At 38.4% G+C, this 23006-nt stretch overlaps 1 protein-coding gene across 1 annotated transcript; it reads left to right on the top strand.

Annotated features, from left to right (window-relative positions):
• Nucleotides 1–203: 203 nt before the first annotated feature.
• Nucleotides 204–23002, top strand: LOC134870910 (transmembrane protein 150A-like). The gene is made up of 8 exons (XM_063893429.1): nucleotides 204–894; nucleotides 2685–2758; nucleotides 6532–6579; nucleotides 8380–8466; nucleotides 11267–11334; nucleotides 14124–14251; nucleotides 20908–21085; nucleotides 21934–23002. The coding sequence occupies exons 2-8, from the start codon at nucleotides 2694–2696 to the stop codon at nucleotides 22191–22193; spliced, it is 834 nt and encodes a 277-aa protein (XP_063749499.1). The 5' UTR covers nucleotides 204–894; nucleotides 2685–2693; the 3' UTR covers nucleotides 22194–23002.
• Nucleotides 23003–23006: the final 4 nt, after the last annotated feature.

Raw genomic sequence — 23006 nt, forward strand, 5'->3', positions numbered from 1 at the left:
ATTAGATATGAGTGCAAAAATATGAAGTATAGACATTTCATTCCAAATACCATTTACGTTTCAGAAATAATAATAATAATAATAATAATAATAATAATAAGTATTATAATAATTATTATAATATTTAAAAATCAGACCATTTAAAAAACGTTCCCATACTACATTAAACTTCCAGTCACATATCCTAAAACAGTTCCATCGATCCACTGCAAACACAAAAATACGAGCTTTTTGAGGGAGACATGAATGCACCATATCCCGCTTTCCTGGAAACATTTGGAGCTTCTTTGGGAAGTAATAGAAAACTATAGCGTCCAAGAAGTTATGTGTGTGTGATTATTCTGCAATCCGGGCGTGAAATTTGATTCTAAGAACTAGAAAAAGGATAAAAAAATAATCCAAAACAAGAAAAAAGAAAAAACAACAACACCTGCAGCTGATCGCACACTTACAACCAGTGAATGAAGTATACGAAAGCCCCAACACTTCACAGAAACGTATACAAACTTTTATTTAAATGCAAAAACATCTTAATTTGTCTAACCTTGAAATGAAAAAGGTATTTAAAACAGTTCATACTGTCAGATCTGGATTTAGAGGAGTACAACATGTGAGTGTGTGTTACTGGGAGGAGTTTGGTGTTCCTGTATCCAGCTGCTGTGTGTGTACGAGGATCACTGCCATCAGGCTGCACACGGAACAGCCTCAGTGTGAGATGAAGGAACATCCTGAGGGGATCAATCGGCATCATATCTGTCATACTTTTGACAATGAAACCAGTCACAGCAGCTGATGCAGAGGAGCTCAGATCAGCAGCGACTTTGTACAACTTTCCCTCGAGGAGCTAAGATGAAGAGGAGAGCCTGAAGACTTTTTCCACGGAACAAACCATAGGTAGGACAACTCCCTTCACTGCACCTCTGCATGCAGATGTTCCTGAAGTAATGACAGTAATTGGGAAGTACTGGAAGAAACAAGCAGCTTTTGTACAGTAAAACCAGAGGAGACTAAAAAAATGGAAAAAGAAACTTCCCTGTTTGTTTGGTTTTAGTTGTGATAGTAGTTTCAACAAGTATAATAAATGATGGTCAGAATTTCCTGTGTGTTTAAATAAACCGACGGGAAGGAACATGCAATCTCTTTTTTTAAAAATGTATTTTCATTATTATTACTATTATTATTTTCTCAAACTGACAGGTGAATGGAATTGCAGGCAGCACTTTTATTTCAAGGTTTTTATGCAACAATAAATTAATCCAACAACAATTACATTTTCAATTAAGGCAATGACAGCTTCTCAAATTTAAGTATTTCTTACTGTGATTTAAAAAGGGTTTGTATAATTTTTCCACTTTGATAAACATTCCATCTTGACTTTGGAGAAAAAACTTAGGAGTAAATTAGTAGAAACTTGCCTTCAACACTTCATGGAATTATTGTCTATGGTCGCTTAATATTTTTTGTTTATTTTAAAGTGAATTCAACCATAAGATTGACTGAACACAAACCATATTAATTGTACAAAACTATCCTCAGTTTCTTATAGTCAGTTTGATGACTTGTTTTCCTTATGAGGTCTAAAACCAAACAATTTATTGATAAGTAAAGAATGTAACCCCAGATAATGAAAATAATGGAAATAATCATTGGTTGTTGCTTTTGACCTCTTCTTCAATACCAAAACCCTCTTAAGAGCTTTATGGCTTCAGTTCTGTGCTCAACATATTGTCGATACCACATCGTTACATCACATCAAGACCCCTTGGTGTTAGCTTAATGTCTGGATACCCATCTAGCAAAGCCTTTTTAACATGCAGGTTACTCCCAAAGACTTTAACGCAACATGCAGTCCAAGCTAATAATATAAGTCGAACCTCAAATTATTTGTTTTTAATGACTGCTACCCAGTGAACCTGAGCCCAGGTAATAGCTTGTAAAAGAGGGGCAGAAACAGGGGGCTAAGAGGAGCTCCCTCAGGCCCCTGGGTCCCCGGGCAGGTTAATGGGGGACAGTATGTTTAGGTGTTTTCATGGCTGCATTGTCTGCAGCTTAATTTATTCTGAGTAGATCAATCAGTAATGGTAAACGTACAGGGAGCTGGCAGCAGCCCATTGTCAGCGTATTGATCTTGTTGCATTCACACAGCACTCAACCACAATTGGTTTGATCACTGATCAAATTACATTGATCAGTGAGGCAAAATAAAACAACAAGTACATTTACTCATATACTGTTCTTATGTACAATTGTGAGGTCCTGATTCTTCACTTGAGTATACCAAATTTATGCTACTTTGTACCTCTGCTCCACAGGATTGAGTTTAATTTTACAAACGATGATTTTTTTTATAAAGTTCGACTATTATATAAGGTAGTAGCTCCAATCCACCAGCTGCTCAAAAGTGATGAAATATTCCATTGTACTTTTTTGATATTAGATTTTAGAGTGCTTTTACACTATCCAACAAGGGACAGCAACATTTTACATTTAAGAAGCTGAAACAAAAAATGTCAGTCATTATAGCTCATTAAATGTGTAAAATCATTGTTGGCTGTCCACATTTGTGTTTATGAAACAATGGATCAAGTAGTCTTATATTGCGATGTCCTAAAAGTGCATAACCAGATTATTATTGCTATTTATACTGATTAATGTGGTTTTAATATTGTTTTTGCCCTCTTCAGGTGGTTATCATGTCTCTGTGGACGATCCTCCCCATCAGCCTGCCTGTCTTCACCATCACTGGGATATGGGTTGTGTGAGTGCCTCAGAACTTGTGAAAATATACATAAACATTTGCTCCTTACAAGTCTTTTTGTAGACAAACTTGAACTCAGGTTATCTTTACATAAGTCTGGTTAGAGAGGCTACCTATTGTCCCTGCCGCGGTCATGATGACCTCAACTGTCTGTACAAAGTTCATGAATTTAAAACAGGCTCCTTCTTTGGAAAGAGACAGTATAACGTCCTTCTGTTTATTCTGCGATTGTGCCTGAGAAGAGTCACCCTTGAAATTCCTCTCGGCCTGTCTGGTCGGCGTGTCCCCTCATCTGCACTTATTCCCACTGCAGTCACATCTGTAGGCCTGCACGACAACAGCTTAAATTGAGAGCTGCTTTCCACGCTGCCAATAAACTGCTCTTGTGAGGGGAGTCAGTCAGTGTGTACCACAAATGTGTTTTTGACAGCGCAGAATCAACTATGTTGAAAGATAAGCTTGACAAGTTAAAAATACATTTATTTGCACTGTTGCTAAAAGTATGATGAGGAGAAGGATACCGCTCTCATGTTTGTATGTTAGATATGTAGCTAGAGCTAGCAGGGGTGAATTTAGCATAGCATAGAGACCGGAAACAGGGAGAAACAGATAGCCTGGCACTAAAAAGTTAGCAAAATCTGCCAACAAGCTCCTTTTAAAGCTCACTTATAAACATAGTATATTATTTTGATAACAAATCACAAAAACTGAGGTAGTTTTATGCTAAGCTAAGCTAACCACTTGCTGGTTTCAGCTTTATACTTCAAACGTTGTCATTTAACTGTTGCAAAAGAGTAAATATACATATTTCTCCCAAAAATGACCCCTCAAATTTTCTGTTGAAGAAAATCTAGTTTGCTATATAACTTTTTAAATTACAAACATGTTGCCATGCTCAGCTAGTGTTTCTCGCTCTGATGAAAGGGGGAAATTATTGTAATAGTTATTTACAACCAAACTTGTCAGTGTTGCAAGTCTCGTTGTTCTTCTTTTTTTAACCCGATAAATGTCAAATTGAAACCTTGTTTTTAGTTTTAGACCTGGTAGAGATAAAATTATGCAGTTAAGATGCTAGCCAATGTAGTTAAAACCATTTTAAACACATCCAGTTTCATCTTTACATTTATAAGAATGCAGAACACTGAGGCATCATGGATACAGAGTGAGAGTTCAGCTTCTGGAGTGATCTGTGTGTTTAACATTGAAGGTGTTAAATGGAGATTTAAGGGAGTTTACCAGCCCCTGAAAAGCTCACAAATTAACACTGGTTTGTTTAATCTGTACACATACCAGTAAGTGTAATAAAAACAACTTCTGGTTTAACAGTCTCTGCTGGTTGCCTGGCAGCCTCACAGTGATGACAACACACAGCCATGCTTGCTGTTTTTAATATTAATGTTAAACCAGGCTAAGCTGCAGGTTTATTTTTACTGTAAAGACATGAGAGTGGTGTTCATCGTTCTTCTTACTCTCTGCACTAAAGCAAATAAGTGGATTTGTAAAGTATAGAACTATTATTCCTAACTCAGTCTTGGCCCTCTTATGCCTCTAATTAAATGAATCAGATTTGTGACATTTGTTATACTAGTTTGCAGTAACCCTTTAATGAAACTTTTTCAGAAGTTACAGGTTTGCTTTCCTCCACAAAGTAGTGTAACATTTCGGCATTTGATCATTTTAATGAATTTCTATTCTAGATTTAGTTCACATTTAGAAGAAGAAATACTTTTTTATATCCCTCAACTGGAAATTCAATCCTCAGTTTGTTTTTTATTTTCCAAGCAGCACCGGAAATACAAACACATGCAGCAACAGGACCCATACATATGCATTAGTGGAGAGGTGTCAAAAGGACAGGGCTGCTAATGGTTAGGCATCAAGGGCAGTTGAAGATTTTGTGCCTCGCTCAAGAGCAGAATGAGAACACGTTACATATCCCAGGGGGAAATAGGGTTTGATACCACCTTGGCGGTGCCTTGGAGAATATACATTCAGTCGATGTCTTGCTCTTAAGTTATCATAGAATAAAAGCTGAGAAAAAATGTTAGAGAAACACAGATTTTTAACCTACAAGTGCATAATTCTCTGTTTTTACCCATTTTAATCCCTCGGTATGTATCTTTGGGAGGATAGGAGACCTCTGGATAATTTGGCTGATCTCACATGATCCAATGCTACTTTCAATGCCAACAAACTCTGTCTTTTTTTATTGTTTTCATTGATAAATCCCTAGTTGCAGAAAATGACATTGTGACATATAATGCCATTCCACAGAACATAAACACCACAAATCTGTGGTCAGTTGTGGTCAATTGTTTTGTCTTTAATCACCTTCATACACACTTTTGCTGCAGATTTAAGGATGTTGAGACGTTAAGTTTATTTCTACTCTGTGTGAATGTGTCTTTTGTCTCTGGTCTTCTTCTTCCTTTCTCCCCTCGGTGTGAGTGCATTGACACAGTCTCCTATTGTGAGAAGCCTTTCACACCTTGACAAAGTGGGGGGGGGGAGAATCTTTCACACCAGGTCTCCAAAGCTTTCTCCTGTCAGAGAGGAGTCTGTATCCCCCCTCGCTTTGTTTTTCCGACACGTTGACACCTGTTTGCTGGTGCCTTTGAATGCTCTGTTGCCCCAAAAACTCAACTGAAGCATGAACTGCAACTGAAGTTTTCATTGGAAACAATCAAGGAACATTGCTCTTTTTTACATTTTAACCAAAGCCATGTAAATTATTTCAGACCAAAAGCTCCTTTCAACAAGTTCATCACTCTTAGGTTAAGGCAAATCAATTCTCCCGACCTGTTCCTGTTATCAGCGTTCAATAGAGGCGCTGAAACTGTTACATGTCTAACCTTACGTTTCCCTACAGTAGCTTTTATCAGGGGCTTGTTTTGTTCTGTGTGTTCACTCAGTGTATCTTATCTGTGGCATGATGCGAGGGTTTCATAATTTGATCTCTTACATTTTGTCTTGATACATTTAAGCCTCAGATAACGTTGACAACATCAGAGAAACATTTCATTACATTACATTTCATTTGGCTGACGCTTTTATCCAAAGTGACTTACAATAAGTGCAAAAACATAGAGAATCAAACTCCTAACAACAAGGCAAGCGCAGATATATTCACTTCAAGCAAGTCATGCCGTTGTAAGTGATTAGTGAATTTGTTACAAGTCAGTCTACAGCCACGCAAGCAGCCTTGAACTTCTGAATTTCAGCCTTTACTGGTTGAGAAACATGAAATAACGAGTAAACTTTTCGTTAGGTTTCATTTTAGTTAACTTTTAACTTGCTCTTAGTCTTAGTGTGGGTGCTTATTGTAGAGTGAACACCTTTAAAGGATTTGAGAAGCAACAGCAGCTCCTATAACGTCAGAGTGCAGGTTAAAATCATAGCCTTAGTTAATAAACAGCCAGCTGCTTCTGTGTGTACATGTGTGACGAACACAAGTGGCCTCAGTGTGTAAATGCTACATTGTGGTAATTCATGTGACATATGTTTTGCTAGTACAAAAGTAAGTTGCACTTAAATGCCCTGAAAAGCATGAATGCTGCTCTATATTTTAGGTGCTTCATTTAAATGGGTGAAACAGAACTTTTTCCCCAAGTGGAAGATATTTATTGTTTTCTAAAGAAACATATAATAATGACAGTGATGTTTTAGGACTGGAGCTCTTGTTTGAATGATTGTATCTATTTTTAAGTTATTCATTTTGTGTCCTCCTGTTCAGTTCTTTGACCAAAGATTCTTCTATCCTTTTATTTTTACAGATATGCGATGTCCCTGTACAACCAGCATGTCTGTCCTGTCCATAACTGGTATGTACGAAACACACACATGCACACACATTGCTTCAGGATGTCAGTACTGGCAGTGATGCATTTAATATCATGGAACTTATTACTCACTACCGTGTACTGTACCTCTTTAGAAATTCAGTTGTAACAGGACATTCAAGCAGTGAGCCAGATAAAGCCAAGAATCAGATTGTAATGCTTGGAAAAGATCAACAACTATCTTATCACCTTAACATATTATCTTTATCTTAATTACATCTTGAGAGAAAAGTATTTCATAATTGTTTTGATATTCAATTGATTGTAAACGCTGTTTATTTTAATCCAAGCATGTCAGAAAATGCTGCTTTCAGCCCCTCAAATATGGAGATTTCCTTTTTTCTCTTTAAAATCCCATTAAAGTGAATATCTTTAGGTTATTGACTGACAAAACAAACATTTAAATACATCCGATTGGACATCCTTGGAGGAACTAGGACTGACATTTTTTTTTACAATTTTTACGACATTTTATAAACTAAACAGTTAATCAATATCAATCAAACTACATGTGAAAACATGGTGTCCATACCAGCGTTTTCAACATCTTTGATCTATTTTGGTAGGCAAAAAACCCCCCAAAGTTTAGTTTATGTATCTTTATGTTTCTTTGGTCAGATCAATCATAAAACACTGATTCACATCATGGTTCTAAAACGTTGTTTCCCTCATCTACCCCAAAACAGGATGCTAGCGTTTTGTATTCATTAAAGCTGGAGAAAAAGATCAGTTTCTGGGTCTGAAACACATCAGCTCAGTTTGGGTGAAGGGCCCAAATCAAGAGGGAAAAAAAGCTTTTTATAGAGTAGTGAGGAGTTATTCTCATTTCCTGTTAATGTGCCTCAAAACACACAAAAAGCAGTCGCTGATTGTGAATAAGTACTTGCAGATGCCCACTGGGAAAACTGTGAAAACTGTGGAAGGAAAATCTTTCTCAGCTGGCGAGTAAAGCAGCGTTGATTTAGGAATAAGGTCATTTATTGCAGGCTTGTTTTTGTGCCTCGCTCCCTGTTTCCTGTCAGTCTTAATTCAAACATAGTGAGGCATGAGATGGGGAGATGAAGATGTTGGGCTGGAGCTGAAGAAGATACAGTGCTGCAGGGGCAAATGTTGAGATGAGGGGAGAGACACACTGTGTGGGTGTATGAAGGGAGTTACAGTAAACTTAAGTTTCAGAATGCAAATGCATCAAAATGGGAAGAATCCAAACTCGAGTCAGGACAGATGCATTTAACTCCTAATAGTCTGTGGAATGTGAAACTTAAACATGGATTAAACGTACCTGTTTGGAATAAAACTACCTTCCCTGCTCCCACAGAAAAGGCATAAATATGCCAAAGGAAAATGTGTAAGGATTAGTTATCACATGTCAAGATGTTTTCAAAAACCTTATCAGCACAAATGCTTAAGTCAATATCTGCCCAACATTAGGCTGTTTGCAGTGCAGGTACCAAAATAAATGACTTCCATATGATAATATATACAGTAGCCGACAAGTGCTAACTAACTAACAAGCGTGTTACAACGGCCCAAAACACTTCCATTCGGGTTTGGGTTAATTTTATACAGTTGTTTACGTAGATCCTGAGTCATGAAGTTCCAAAAGTGCGTCTTAAGGCTCAAACATTTACAGACTTTGAACACATTTGCCTACATCAGATCCATTATGCACTATTGAAACTTGAAATAGGGATTTTTTTGTTTAACTTTTAGGTGAATTCAAAAATATTTTAGCTCAAAGTAAAGTAAACTTTCACCATGAGTTTTTGTGTGTGTTTACAGGCTGTACAATGAGTCATGTGAAGAGCAGCTTCCACTACAGAGGGGTCCAGTCCTGTGCTGCACCCTGGACAACATACCACTCATCAGGTCAGTGAACCCACCTCTGCACAAGTATTTTACTCATTCTGGTTTTGTGTAACTCCTCCTATATAGTGAAGATGTCAGTTTCCTATATGTGATCCTCATTGAACCGAACAATAGAACAGTGTTGACATCGAGACGGGTGGTTTCTTGAAGCCACAGTGACGAAACTGACCGAGGAGGACCTTTTTTCCTCTCTCAGCATAACAATAATAACACAACAATACACATGTTGTGTGCATCATGTGGCGGCGGGTATCCACTGATGGGGAAATAGCAGCTTGCCTCACTGTGGTCTGTGGTTTTCAACTAGTTACATTTATATGGTCTGTTTTTTTTTTCTTCTGACCATGATTGGTCGTTGTGCTTTTGCTTTTTTTTTGTTGCTTAAACTATTTTTTTGTTGAAGCACTTAACCTAAATAGAAAAACAAGAACATTGTGTTTTCTTTGGCACACAAGTCTGTGATAATGGGAAAAAAAACTAGTATGAGTAATGGACGAAATATGAAATAAAAGACATTTAAGTGGCTGCAAAAGAACATTCATCAGTCTGAATCTTATATATATATTTTTCCAGACCAAATACAGTAAGCACCATGGTTACTCTAAGTTGAAGTCTGAAGTGAAGGAGATCAAATTAGAGTCACATGTTTATATTTGTAACGGTACCAGCCTCACTGTTATTCATATGTTATCTTAATCTTCATCTCCTATACTCGTATACATTAAGTAATTAATACAATTAAGGAGACAAGTCAATGTAATCATTTTCTCATGTTGGTTCAGCCACCAGAAAAAAATACTTTTCTTTCCCATTGAGCATTGACTTCGGAATACCAGGTTATAAACTGTACTGTACTGTACTGAACCAAAGTGTTAATCTAAGCAACAGTGTTTCTCTTCCCCTTCCCTACTTCCCTTTAACTGCGTCAATTAGTTAATTAATATCCAGGAAAATGCTTTGCATGCAGTGCAACATGATATCTGAACCTTATGTAATCAGAGAAACTGCTTTATTGAGCATTTCTCCCAGCGTTATTCTGGTTTGTTTTGAAGAGGGGAAGACCTGGAGGATAATTCCTTCTAGTAAAATCCTGTTTTATGATACACTCTGAAGGAGCCCTTAACATAAGGAGCCAACTGAAATGGCAAATTCCCACGATCTGCTATGTCACCAAACTCTTCTAAACCAGCAAAGTTGTATCTCTTTAGATTTAGCTGATACTTTTGTCCAAAAGACTTGCAATAAGTGCATTCCACAACAAAAAAAAACAACACAATTGCAAAAAAATTCAATTTTATTTTCAATAAGCGAAAACATTTTAAAGCGCTATGAACAGAATTGTTATTTTTTGGGCCAAGGTGCAGCTAAAATAGCAAGGTATTCTGCTGTCCTAATTTCAATGGGGAGTTTGTTCCACCATTTTGGAAACAGAATAGCAAACAGGTGTTTCAGTTAAAGGGCACCTTGTTCAAACTGGCAGTGAGCACATGCTGGAGTGTAGGGTGTAACCACTTCCTGGATCAGGATGGGCCTGATCCATCATAGCATGGTAGGTCATTAGGGGACACAGCTTGGACCAGAGCGCTTGTTGACGTTCAATTGGAATTTACCTCTTATGTTTCTAAAGTTTGATTGGCTCATTTCAGCAATGTGATCACTTACTTCCAGTATTATTGCAGATCTGCTGTAAGCTAGCAGGCTCACAGGCTAACTGTGCCAACAGTGACAGTTGGCCAACTTTGGAATCCTGAACAACAACAAGCACTCCGGTTCCAGCTTGTTGCATCACTTTTTAGTGTCAGTGTTTCCAGTGTGTTTTATACAGCGCTTTTCGCAAACCATGCAGATGTTTAATCAAATATGTAAATGTTTTCTAAATCCAGTGCATTTGTTGTCAAGTTCATGAAGATGTTTCTTCATTTGCAAGTGTTTTGGAATTTTTTTATTTGGAACATTTGGAACGTTTTTATATCTGCTTTGTTTCTAAAGCTTCTGCTCATTTTTATCTGCTAATGGAAATGTTTTGGAACATTGTAGCACGTTTGCCCCCGTCAGCCATCGTAGAAATGGCTGATTATATATGTAACGTTATGCAAGCGATCATTAACACTTAAAGAAAAGCATATCAGCCAAAATACGGGGTAGTGCAGTTTTTTGCTCTAACAGAGCTGTGTTTGGTGCTCTAGTCGTCTTGGAGCAGCTGCGGGGCAGAGTTTGGGAGATAAGCCTACACTTGCCTGCCTGAGGCCTGCAGTCTTTAACCTCCTCACCTCGACAGGAAGAAGAGCTTTTTGTTTTGTGTAGTGGATCCTGCACCGCTCTTTGAAATGTCGCCACACTGAGACACAAAATGTAAACAAGAGATAGTTTTCCTCCCTCCCTGTCGACAGCAACTTCCAGATTAATGAACAGCAGGTTTAAGATTCCCACTGTTAGACACATATTCTGCATGTCTCCAATAGTTTAGTGGTGCTTTTTGATCTGTAGATAGAGATCTCAGTGTCATTCTTTCCTCAACCTCCCAGCATGTTTTCCATTTATAGACATGTTTTCCCTGTTAATCTCTTTCCAAGAAAACGTGCCACAGACTAAGTCAGAACACATATAAGGCCACGTTGCTTTTTTAGGAATATTTCTAAGGAATTCCAGAATCCAAAAAGTAATGGAAGGAACATGGAGGTCGCAGATATAATATTAACTCAGCAGGAACTTGATTGAACTTGCACTTTAGCCTTCTGAGTGTGTAAGCCAGCCCACACTAACAACCCCCCCACCTTTCTCCACTGTGTTTTCATTGCAGTAAATGTGGAACCCTGCCACCTGAAAGCTGCTTTTTCAGCCTCATATGCAGCACTGGATCCTTTATGGGTGAGTATCAACACACGGTTGTGCTCATAGAAATGTGGTTTATTTTTTTGCCTCCACACACATTTACCCAACATGCACTCTTGGTTAAACGGAGCTCTGTGCGCTCTGGCTTGTTTTCTCAGCTGCGACGTCTCCAGCTAAGTCTCTGTTCCCCACAATCCACTGCCAGGTCCCGCCTCACCCCCTCCATGTTTTTTTATTACCTATGAGCATTCACCCTCTGACTATGAGGGCAACTACTCCGCTCTGCTATGTGCCAAAACTATTTTAAAGCGTCTATATGGGTCATTTACTTCAGGGTGGTGCATGCATTTTTTGTATGTGCTTTTCTTAATTTTACGACTATATACCCTCTGTGAACTTTTGTCCACTGAAATCTTTTAATGTACAGGTTGACAACATGGAATTCTGACATTACGGAGGGCAAGAATGTTGTTTCCAATGGAGCGAGGGGGCTTCTCTCGGTATGCCAAGTTTTGCAGCCGCAGATCAGACTGAACTAGTTTGTAAGATCTGACCACATTGGAAAACAGAGTTTATTGCTTGTCTTAAGGGCCACACCTGAAGATCTGATGTCGTCTTATAATGCAGATTCAGGGAATCTCTTCTGGAAAGCGTTTATAGTGTTTCACTTGATTGTTTAGGAAAGGTAACAAATAACTTTCAAAAAAGAGGGCTGAGGGAAGTTCAAACCCGCTTTGAGATATTAAGCCAACTGAGAAACACTTCTGAGCAAGCATATTGGCAGCTTTAAACTCCAAATGCACTACTGCACCTTTTAAACAAAGCTTCCAATGGTATTCTGGCATTGATGGTATGCAGAAGGTACAACATGTTATAAAGTGTAATTCCATTTTACTCCCTGATACAACTGGGAGATGAAATAATAGAGAAAATAAACTAGATGACGTTGATATACTGTTACACACTGAAATATGTTGGTTATTTGGTGTTGTCTGTACAGTTAACTGTTTCATGGCCTGGTGCACACATTCTGCTAACTATTTGCTCTTCTGCATAGTCACCTGAATAGGATTTTCAGCTCTAATAACACTGTGAATGTTATTATTATACCTAATGCTAATAACAAATCCTAATACAAGGTTCCCCAGTAGTATAAAGACAAGGTCAAAATTTTTTTAACCAAGCTGTGATAGCACAAACTTGCACAAGCCTGTACTCACAGTATTGGGGTGACACACTGCTGCATCAGAAGTACAGTTTAATACTTGTAAGTCTTGAGCTTGATCTCTGCTCACACACAGTGTTTAGGAGCCTGTATGGGGTTTCCACACTCAGTTTAATATGCCTAGACTCTTAAATAACTTTTAAGGTCTTGTATTTGAACCTTGACATGTAGTAAAATGTATCAGGTAATGGTCAGACATTCCTTTTCCCAGAAAGAAAAGATAACACTTTTTTTTCTAACACAGTGTTTGTTTGAAAAGCGCTGCCCTTGCTTTTTGATGTAGCATTATAGAGGAACTGGGTTTGGTGTTTGAATGAAATGTTAAGTGCTGCTGATCACGTAGGCTTGTTACAGCACAATACACCGCTCTGTAAACTTCCATCAATACAACACAAGGTCCACACCGCACAATAAACTAAGAAAAAACATCATCCTCTTAAGAGTTGCCTTTAGCCCTGGAAGAAGCCTGAGCAAAAACATGATAACTATTGGATTACTTTAAAATTCAGATATTCATGACCCCTAGAGGATGAACCCCATTGACTTTGGTGGGTGTTTCTCTTGAGACACTGTGAGTTTCATACTAATAGTTTTAAGTGGATGAACGGTATTACCTTAAGTGATCTTTTCCTTTAGCGCCATCAGATCAGAATGTCCACCCATCCTCTGTAATGTTCTTATTAGTAAATGTTAGCATGCTAACACTCTAAACTAAGATGGTGAACATGGTAAACGTTACACCAGCACTAGTGTTAGCATAAAGCATTAGCATTCCAAGTTTGTGTCTGCCCAGTTTTCACTCTGGAAAATTCCCTAACATCAAAAGCTTTCCTCCTTTTTAAAAAAAATTGTGTTTCATAAACAATACTGCGTTTATGTTGGTGAGGCTGCTTGTTTTAACTCTGAGGTGTGGTGTGAGTGGACATGAGAAGATCAGAAAGCAGATCTTTATAGCTGCCTGCTGCTGGTTCCCTGCCCGAGTAACACTATGGACATCATAACAGTCGCTGTCTGTACTTTGCTGCGTGATGTGCACCAGATGTGAGCGGTATGAGCATCAGGTGGTCGTTTGGTAGAGCGACTTGAAGCTGCTGTGAGGCTTTGATGGAGCAGATTAATAAACATTCATCAGGAATCTGCTCACACTGAAATCTGCAGCATTGAAACTTAATGCATCAGATACAACATTGACCTTGTTCCTTTTTGTGCTGCATCCTGATACTGTCAGCAAATTTGTCATTTATTAAGTTTATATTTTACATTAACAGTACAGAAATTATACAGACACAAACCACACCATGGGCTTGTATCAGTTGAGTTTGTGCGAGCTTTTCTTTTTAAATATATATTTTTAAATGTAGACCTAGTAGTCAGTGATATGACACTAAACATTCAGTAGAAATACATTTCTACGCTGGGGAAACATATAAAGTTATTGAGTATGCAAAGATACTGCACAGTGGACAGTGTAACTATAAACATCTGAAATCTAGTTTGTCGATTGGCAAAGTTGCTGAAAGATTTAAGCCAGATGTGATCGCCAGACGGCAGGATGAGATTTATCTTTCTTATCTGTTTCTCTCTCCATCTGCTCCTGCAGTGATGCTGATTGCTCTGCTGCGTTACGCTCATGTGATCGAGAAGCACCAGAACTGCATTCTCAACACGGCCGGCCTCTCCACTGCATGGATCTGTGCTGCAGGGCTCATCATGGTGGGAAACTTCCAGGTAAGCTAACAATGTGGATTACCAACTTGTCTTGGCCCCCACACCTCTGGCGCACAATGGCTCCAGGTTCACAAATAAATCATGAAAAAATAGGGTTTTAAAAGCAGCTTCTTCATTGTTTTAAGCCTCAATAGCGATGTGGCTCTAGCTATGGCAGAGTTCATTTTTTGTGAATCCTCCTGTTTCTGTGTTCTGTATCAGTAGGTCCACTCCTTTGGTTCACATTGACATATTTCAACAACAATAGGACCCATTGCCAAGACATTTTGTTAAATGTGGCACTATGGACCCTGTTTTTTTAATGCTTAACCTAGATTAAAAAGAAGGAAAATACTTCAACATCAAACCATTTTTAATGACCTAAAGACTGGATGATGTTAGTCCTTCATTACAGTTTTTAGTGATCAGGGAGTCAAAGACATACAGAAAGAAGATCATGATTATGGTCTACATTTTCCAAATTTGGAAAAATAAGTTGGAGCATGCAATGGAAGAGCTGAAAAGAGAAGATTAAGAATCCATATTATAAAGACATTCAGGTGAGTTTATAAATAAATCTCCTTTCTGCAAAAAGTGCTGAATTTCCCAAAATGAGTTTCTTTCCTAATTTCCAAAAAGTGTTTTTTGAAACAAATGGGAAAAAATCGAGGTGGATCCTTGATCTTTTGGAGTAGACGAGGGGTATCCAATGACAGTCAGCGGGGCATTCTGTGGTCTTTATACTGTGAAAATACTAAGGTTAAAATACTTCTTTATTCCCCATGCAATGCTTTTTACTTGTGCCGAGACTTTATACACTTCGATATGACCTTGCTGCTGAGATAAGACTTGACATGATTTATGGGTCAGCGCCATGGCAACTGGAAGCAGAGGGACTCTGTGTAACCAGCATTGTGGAGTTAATAACAGTGCGGGGTCGCTCTGCTTCCCTTTAGCAAACATACAGGTACTCCGAGCTAATGGATAGAACCTTTGCACGTCTGAGCAAATCCTGGCTCCTTATAAAAGGAACACAAGGTTAAACATATTAAATATTTCCCGACACTTTTCACTATCCACCTGCTGCTGTGAACTCTTTGTGGCACAAACACAGTCATTTACAGATATTTCATCATTATTTCATGAACAGAACGACAGAAAAGGTATTTGTGTCAATTTGTGCCATAGGCATAAATGCTTTTCAACAGATAGCAAATTGTTTAAAAAATAACAGGATTTATCCCAACAGAGTAGAGGATTCAAATTGCACAACATGTGATTATGATTTGATACCAAGAAACACAGAGGATCATTTATTTTACCGCAAATATAAATATTTTTTGATTATGAAAAATCAATGATTATGTTCTGCAGATGGACCATTTCATGACTTCAAGGCATAATTAAGAGGTTTCTTAAATTGCCACTGAATAATTTTCCCCAACACTAAGTTTAGGCATTTATTTTATTAACGTTTTATGTTAATAACTTAATTCCATGAATGTTAAAACAGTAACAGTAACAGCAGTAACACTTGAATATTTATATCAATTATTTGAGCTGTCAATGTAATCAATGCATGCAAACAATGGCAGCAAAGAAGCAAAGAGTGAACTAAAACAGCTTTTCATTTGCATAAAACATGACCCAATGTTATATGGAATCAATCCAATTGATGACAATATCAATACTCAAAACTAGTCTTACTACTTGTATTAAAGTGTTACCTAAGGTATCAATCGATCCACGAACTAGCAGGCTGTTGAGTGCACACTGTATGTTGTGTTTCTGTTGGTTTTAAAGGCTTGGCTGAGCCTCTGATGTGTGCAGGCTCTCAGCATGTTGTAATCCTTCCAAAAAAACTCTTTTGATGTTCTCTTTGTTCTGTCGGGAAATTGTCTGGCAGGCCTCTCTGTGGTAGTATTCTTAAAAACAAGCCTTGTTTGTCTGTGTCTGTGTTCCTGTCCTCGGTACACTCAGAAGAAGTAGAGTTCAAGAAGACGCTCTCATGATAAACGCCCAGCATTTGTTTTGGAGGAAGCTCAGTATCAGGGTCGCCTTTTCTGCTGACTTGTACCTGCTGCTTTTAAAAAACTGTTGAGCTAAAGACAGAGAGAAGAGCTACAGCACATGTTCATGCACATGTTGCAACACACCTTCACACATCATCATGATGAGAGTTTTCCTAGCCTCAGGTGGGCTCTGTGTTAAATCTGCTGCTGAACATGTAACTGGGTATTTGCCATGTGTTCAGCATGTGAGAATAACAAGGGAATTATGTACATGCCAGTTGTGGGAAGAAACAAAGTACATTTACTCAAGTAATGCACTTAATAGTTGCAGCAGTTTATTTTCTTTCCACTGCATTTATTTGAAAGCTGTACAGCTGTTGTTTGTTGTAATGCAGACTCAGATTTTAGAGTTGACTATTTTGTTTAATGGATCTGAGTGAGCGTTCTGGCTACACAGGGTTCAAAATGATGGAAGAAGAGCGAGTCGGGGCAAACAAACAAGTTTATTCAAAATAGCCAGGTGGTAGCAACACAGCAATCGGAACCAACTTATCAGGTCTGAATCAACGGAAACATCCATTATTTTTACTCACGACAGCAGCTCTCTCTAAAATCTGACCTCTCAAAATACTCTCCTATTTTAGCGGGGTTTTTGTTCTCCACCATCTCTTTAGGGAAATAGTGTATAAAAAGCTTACCAAACCACTAAGCTTAGTGTTTATTCCCCCAGATGAATGATAAGGTAATACTCAGACATGTGAGTGTGGTCAGAGGTCTGTGCAATTCCACGCCCTCTCAGATTCCCCCCTGCTCTGTCTGCACACGTCTGGGCCCCTCTTATTAAGTTCTGGGGCACACACAGCACAGTTGAAACTACAGCTCCATCATCAAGCTCACCCTCTTGTGGTTAAGGGTGGTCTTCCTCCTCCTCCTTCTCTTCTTTGATTGGCTGCAGGGGCCCTCCTCCCGGCCCCTGCTCTCTTACATAATAAACCTCAGTGTTTCACTACAGAGTAAACATGGCAGGAGTCCTTGAGGAGTTATTTACTGTATCAATGTGCTCCATCCATCTGCGGAGCAATAAACAGCCACACACACATAGACACACACACATTAAGGGCCACTGTTTACATTAGGATGAAGTTTTTATGTTGAATCTGAGTCCCATGATATCTTGAATGAGATTTGCCAAAGATAGGCTGAAAAGAAGAACAGCATTAGATTTTGTTAGGTGTTAATTTGTCCACATCTTTAACCTCTTAAAATATAAGACCTTTTTATTTCCCTTAGTAGTAAATTGTGTTTTTTGTACAATGTCTGACAGTGTCATATTTATTCTGGATCATTGCCTGTATTTTATTTTTACCAACCCCGAGGAGGTCATGTTTTTTGAACCCATTTCATTTTGGAGCGTATCCAAATTAAGCAGGATACATACATTATTATTTTTCACTTTCATTAAGAGATGGAGTGTTTGTGATCCCTTTATGTGGTTTCGAAATAATTAGAAAAATTAGTCAGTGAAATGTTGTTAGAAGATTTATGTCATATTCCGCAGAAACACATCGGAAATAAGTTGATGAGCAATTACAAGACATGTTGTTCCTAATGTACATTTTATCCCCATATTATGATTTAAAGTTCATTTATGCACGATTTTCAGTAAACGACCTAGAAACTCTGGGAAATAAACCGTCCAAGGAGCATGTGAATGCACTATTGGCCTTGGTTGAGGTCTGGGCTCTCCGAGTGCAATCTAGTTATATTTGTCCGTCAAACGTTTTTAAAATGAGTCAGAATTCCCATAAACCAGTTTTCAAATGACTTGTTTTGTCTGATGAACAGTTTTAAAAAGACATTCAATTTCTGATCATACTGAACAAAGATACATGGACTTTCAGCATAAGTACAAACAAGACCCCATGTATTTAATAACTACCAGAAGCCTAGTTTTGCCCTTCACACTTTTATATTTTCAGTTTGATTTGCTCACTGTAATTTTCTGACTTCCGAGCTGTCAAAATCCATGAGAAAGAAAAAGAGGAGGTCATAATAATGATGCTTTATCTGCTCTCAGGCTGTGTACAGGCTGCCCACACATCTGAGAGGAAGGAGGCTAACCTGCAAGCTGAGAAAGGCCCCACTTTTGTGGAAAATCATAAAGTCTCTTACCACACATATTATGGTTTGGGTCATTAATATATATCATGTGTTGAAGGGACCATATTCCTGTAGTGTGTTGTATATGTTTTTGTATCAGGCAAAAACCACTGGCATCAGCAAGAAAATAAAGCACAACCAGACAAAAGGGGTCTTAGTCAAATCTTTTAATCAAAAAGGGCAAAAGAATGCAGACAAAGTCCCAAAAAGGCGAACAGAAGCAACAAAAACCCACTAACTAAGTTGGTAGAAAAATACTAATTTTATAAAACAAGAAAGGATCAACTAAGTCGGTTGGAAAAGGCAGCAAAATGCTACGACTGTGGCTAACACTGGGAATCCTCTTGGAGTACATCCTGGTTGACAGACAAGACAAACTGGCACTGACCAAGGCAACAGCACAGCTTATATACACTGGGGAAGAGGGATGATTAGGGACAGCTGAACCTCGTTGAGGCCAGGCAGGTGATTAACAAGCAGGGAAGCAACTCAGGGGAGGGTGAGGGGCGATTAGCCAGGACCAGGCTGTGACATTTTTGTGCATGGAAATGGACTGCCAAGGCTCCAGAGGGAGTTTCTCTCCCACATACTCCCCCATCTAAAACGCCTCCATTGGACTCCTTTGTTTACTTCCCTAATATGGTGACATCACTACAAAACACTAGTGCTCCTGTCGACTTGCGCTCCAACACATTGTACATGATAAACTAAGGGGCGGGATTTCTCTGAGGGTTGACCAACCAAAATACTAATCAGAACCTGAAAATGAGCATAATAGGGTCCCTTTAATGATACAGCAATATTAAATGTTTTTATTAAACTACCTTTCATTTGTAAAGTATGATGTGAATAATTAGTCAACTTGTTTTTTAAATAATTAATTTGTAAAAAAAAAAAAAAACGTGATATAGGGAATGGCATATATCATCCAAACAATTGCATTTTAAATTCTAAACCAATCTTACGCCTCCTTTGAGTCCTGAGCGTTTCCAGTCTGGTTTTGCTGGAAGCAGCCTGTGTAAATCAAGCGGAAGGTACATTTTCCTGCTCTTCCCTGCAATTACACAGCCTAAACAGCTGTGATGCCTTCCACAATCCACCTCTATCGTTCACCAAACCTGCAGTTCAGGCCATGTCATCCTCATACCAGCTGCTGCATATGAAAATAAATGTGTGCACTAAATTAAGAGACCACTTCAGCAATATCTTTTTTTTAAAAATTGTATTCTATAAACTACTGACCATTTTTCTCTGTGTTGGTATTCAACAGACACTGGAATGGTTGCAATACATGTAGAGATAAAGATTTAAGAAACATTTGGAGTGGTCTCTTATTTTTTCTGGCGCTGTATTTTAAAAAAAAATAGTGAATGAAGAAGAGATGTGCTCACATGTTTCTTATCAGCTCAAATCAACTCTGTGTCTTTGTGTGATGGATGACAATGAAGATCCTGTTGGCTCTGTAAATTCTCATTACAGTTTTTTCTTATCTTATTGTGCAAATTGTCTGATCTTGCTCCGTGACGTTCTTTGTCACATGATATTGAAGCAGTGATTACCCTGAGTGCTGTTCTTGGGTCACGGTGACCCTTTTTGTGTGTGTTTTTGTCATCAGTGTCTGTGTGTTCCCACAAGAGAGCCACAAAAAAAATGATACAGCCCACATAAGGCGTTTATCTCGGAAATATCAAAAAGAGAACAAAACTAAGAGTACAGTGGTGCTTTTAGCTAAATGCTAATGTTGTCATCCCTATGTACCTATTGTGAGAGATTGCTAATGGCTATCTTTTCAGTTTAGATTGCAAAAGAACAAAGAGAAGTGGTTGTTTTTAAATACTGTTTGAATGATTAACAAGTCATTCAGCTACTGTGGGGGTATCAATGTCCGATAATCAATGTCCTGCCATCACTGTTTGATTGGATGTGAAAACAAAGCACTATTTCAACAACAAAAACACATTTACAGCAGATTAGCATTCAGCGTCTGGGCACCATGAATGTGTTTAAAAGTTGTAGTGATATTTCGAAAAAGAAAAGAAAAATTGAACTGCATGGCGCTATAGGATAAATAAGAGGATTAATACACTCATAGAGATTCATCATCTGGGCATCCTGAATGTCTGAATAAAACGACATGGCAATGTATGTAATAGTGGTTGAGATGTTTCCAAGTGGGCAACTGACCAACATTTGTGAAGCCATGATGTTACTTAAAAGACAAAAGAAAGAATGTAAAAAAGAAAGAAATTAAGAATAGTGTAGCTCAGCTGACGAGAGAAACATAAGTAAGGGACGGAAAATCAAAGGCCGGGTATTGTTTGCATGAGTTTTTTCTGTCATTCCGCTTAAGAATACTAAGCAAAGTTGAAAGATAACACCTAGATTATAACACAGCATGTCTTGATTCTTCCCCAGATTATGATTTATAATACTAAAACAGTTTCCTTGAGGTTACATTGTTTCAGTGCAGGAGTTGAACTTGTCTTTTGTGTGTCTTTTTTTCAGGTGGATTTTGCCAAAGTCCTCCATTACGTCGGGGCTGGAGTGGCCTTCCCCTCCAGCATGTTGTTTGTGTGTCTGCAGTCGGCTCTGACCTACAGGCTGGCTAAGACCCAGGAGGAGTACCGGATAGGACACCTGCGAGTGGGGATGGCCCTGCTGGGCCTCATTGCTCTGGTGCTCAGTATCCTGCCCACATGAAGCCTATTCTGTGTTCCCTCTAACATTTTATATTTTTAGCTTGATTTTTAAACATTGAAGGTCTTTTTTCTTGAGTTTTTAGCTATGAGATCAGTTAAAAACATCATGATTAAAAGAAACAGAAATTGTAGATAGACATGAGTTTCAGAGAGGATTATTTCCCCTAAATGTCTAAAGATAGAGATATAGTAATACCACAGTGTTGAATAACTTCACTTTTTGTCACACCTTCAAAAGCAAAGTGCTTTTACAAGTAAAACAATAGCAGGGTACAGGAAATAAAAGAACACAAAAACTGATGGGGTTAAATCCATGTGCAGAGGACCCATGTACGAATCAGCCCTGGGACTATTTGCCATGTGTCAATACTTTCACTTCAATAAATGCACGGGTGGCCAAAATAAATCTTGGACAAAAAGTCAATCAGAAACACTAAACTAAAGCATTAATTAAATTAAAGACAAAGGAAGCAGAGCTAAAGTAGAGAGCAAACAAATTCTGATTAAAATCAAATGGTAAATAGAAAATGGCAATAAATATCAATAAAATAAATACAAATAAATTAAAATCACTACTTGATTAAATGTACTTAGTAACTTTCCACCAGTGGTCAGTGGTTATGTATGTAAATTGTGTGATGTGGCCCCCTGCTGGAGAATAAACAACAAGACTTACATCCCTTCCCTAAATCAAACGGTATAAAAAATAAGAAAGGAGATGCCTTAAGTTAAGACATTGATAAATCTTGTTTAGTGTTTGTATTCCTGAGAGAGAGAGAGATTTTACCTCCTGCTGTTTAGCCATTGTTCTCCTTAACCCTTGACTCTTCAGGTGGAGTTTTCTTTTGCCAGGAGAGCTTTGCCTTGCAGCATGCTTCCGCCATCTTTGAGTGGATCTACTGCATGCTCATCATGCTTTTCTACGGGACTTTTGCCTTCGAGTTCGGGGGCATGTCGGGGGACACGCTGATGGTGCTGTCCAGAGGAGGAGGAGGAGGAGGAGGGGTAAACAGCTTCTCCACCTCTGGACACAAGACGGAGGTGAGCAGCGGATCCAACCACCATCAGCCGGAGAGTTTATCAATGCTGTAACCAAAGTGCGAACAAGCTTCAGGATCCCTGGAGGTCAAAGGGCGACACATATGGAGGAGCTGATTATGGATGCTGCATCCTGCTGCACCTTCATGCTCACTCTTGCACACAGCAGTGACCAAAGACTTTTATCCTGCTTCTCTTTATTTAATAGCAGCCACAACTGCAGAACATTGCACAATAATGGAAGTGCCTTCTGAAAACTGACAGAAATCCACGTGCACACACTCACACACAGCCCTCGCTGTTTGTTTTAATTGTCTCAATGTAACAATGCCTCTCTGCATTCTTGGCTACAGTCGCGTGTTATCAGACCGGACCTCCTGAACTTCCTTCAGATGTAACAAATCTTTAGACGTGCAGACACCGAGCTCTGTGTTGTTTTTTTACTCAGGAAGTTTTGTTACATAAACCGCTTTTGCCTAATGTAAGGGAGAGTTTTCCAAAAGACAATAGATGGACTAAAGGTAACTATGTGCCGAAAATAATCATTTTAATGTGTTTTATAGCAGGTAGATCTGCCCTATGTTGAACAGTTTATTTTATAGTTTTTTATGATGTCCAAAGAAACATTTTGTGCAACTTTTTATGGGGATAATGCCCAAATAGCTCTCATATTAAAGCTCTGTTGTATATTTTGTTATATCAGATCTTTGCCAAATAATACGTATCATTGCTCTCAGTAACAATGACAGTTTTACAGTTTGAATGGGACCAAACTATCTGAATTTTGTTTAATAATATGCTGAAATATTTTAACAAGAATAATGTATGAAGAGAACAAAAGAATTAAAGCAAGGAAAATGTAATGCC

Source organism: Eleginops maclovinus, chromosome 10, assembly GCF_036324505.1.
Source record: "Eleginops maclovinus isolate JMC-PN-2008 ecotype Puerto Natales chromosome 10, JC_Emac_rtc_rv5, whole genome shotgun sequence".
Lineage (NCBI taxonomy): Eukaryota > Metazoa > Chordata > Actinopteri > Perciformes > Eleginopidae > Eleginops > Eleginops maclovinus.

Excerpts from the sequence above, each read along its gene's own strand:
- LOC134870910 (XM_063893429.1), top strand. The coding sequence starts at position 2,694 with ATGTCTCTGTGGACGATCCTCCCCATCAGCCTGCCTGTCTTCACCATC. Across the intron at positions 2,759-6,531 it reads ATCACTGGGATATGGGTTGT|ATATGCGATGTCCCTGTACA; the intron begins GTGAGTGCCTCA and ends TTATTTTTACAG. Across the intron at positions 14,252-20,907 it reads TCATGGTGGGAAACTTCCAG|GTGGATTTTGCCAAAGTCCT; the intron begins GTAAGCTAACAA and ends TCTTTTTTTCAG.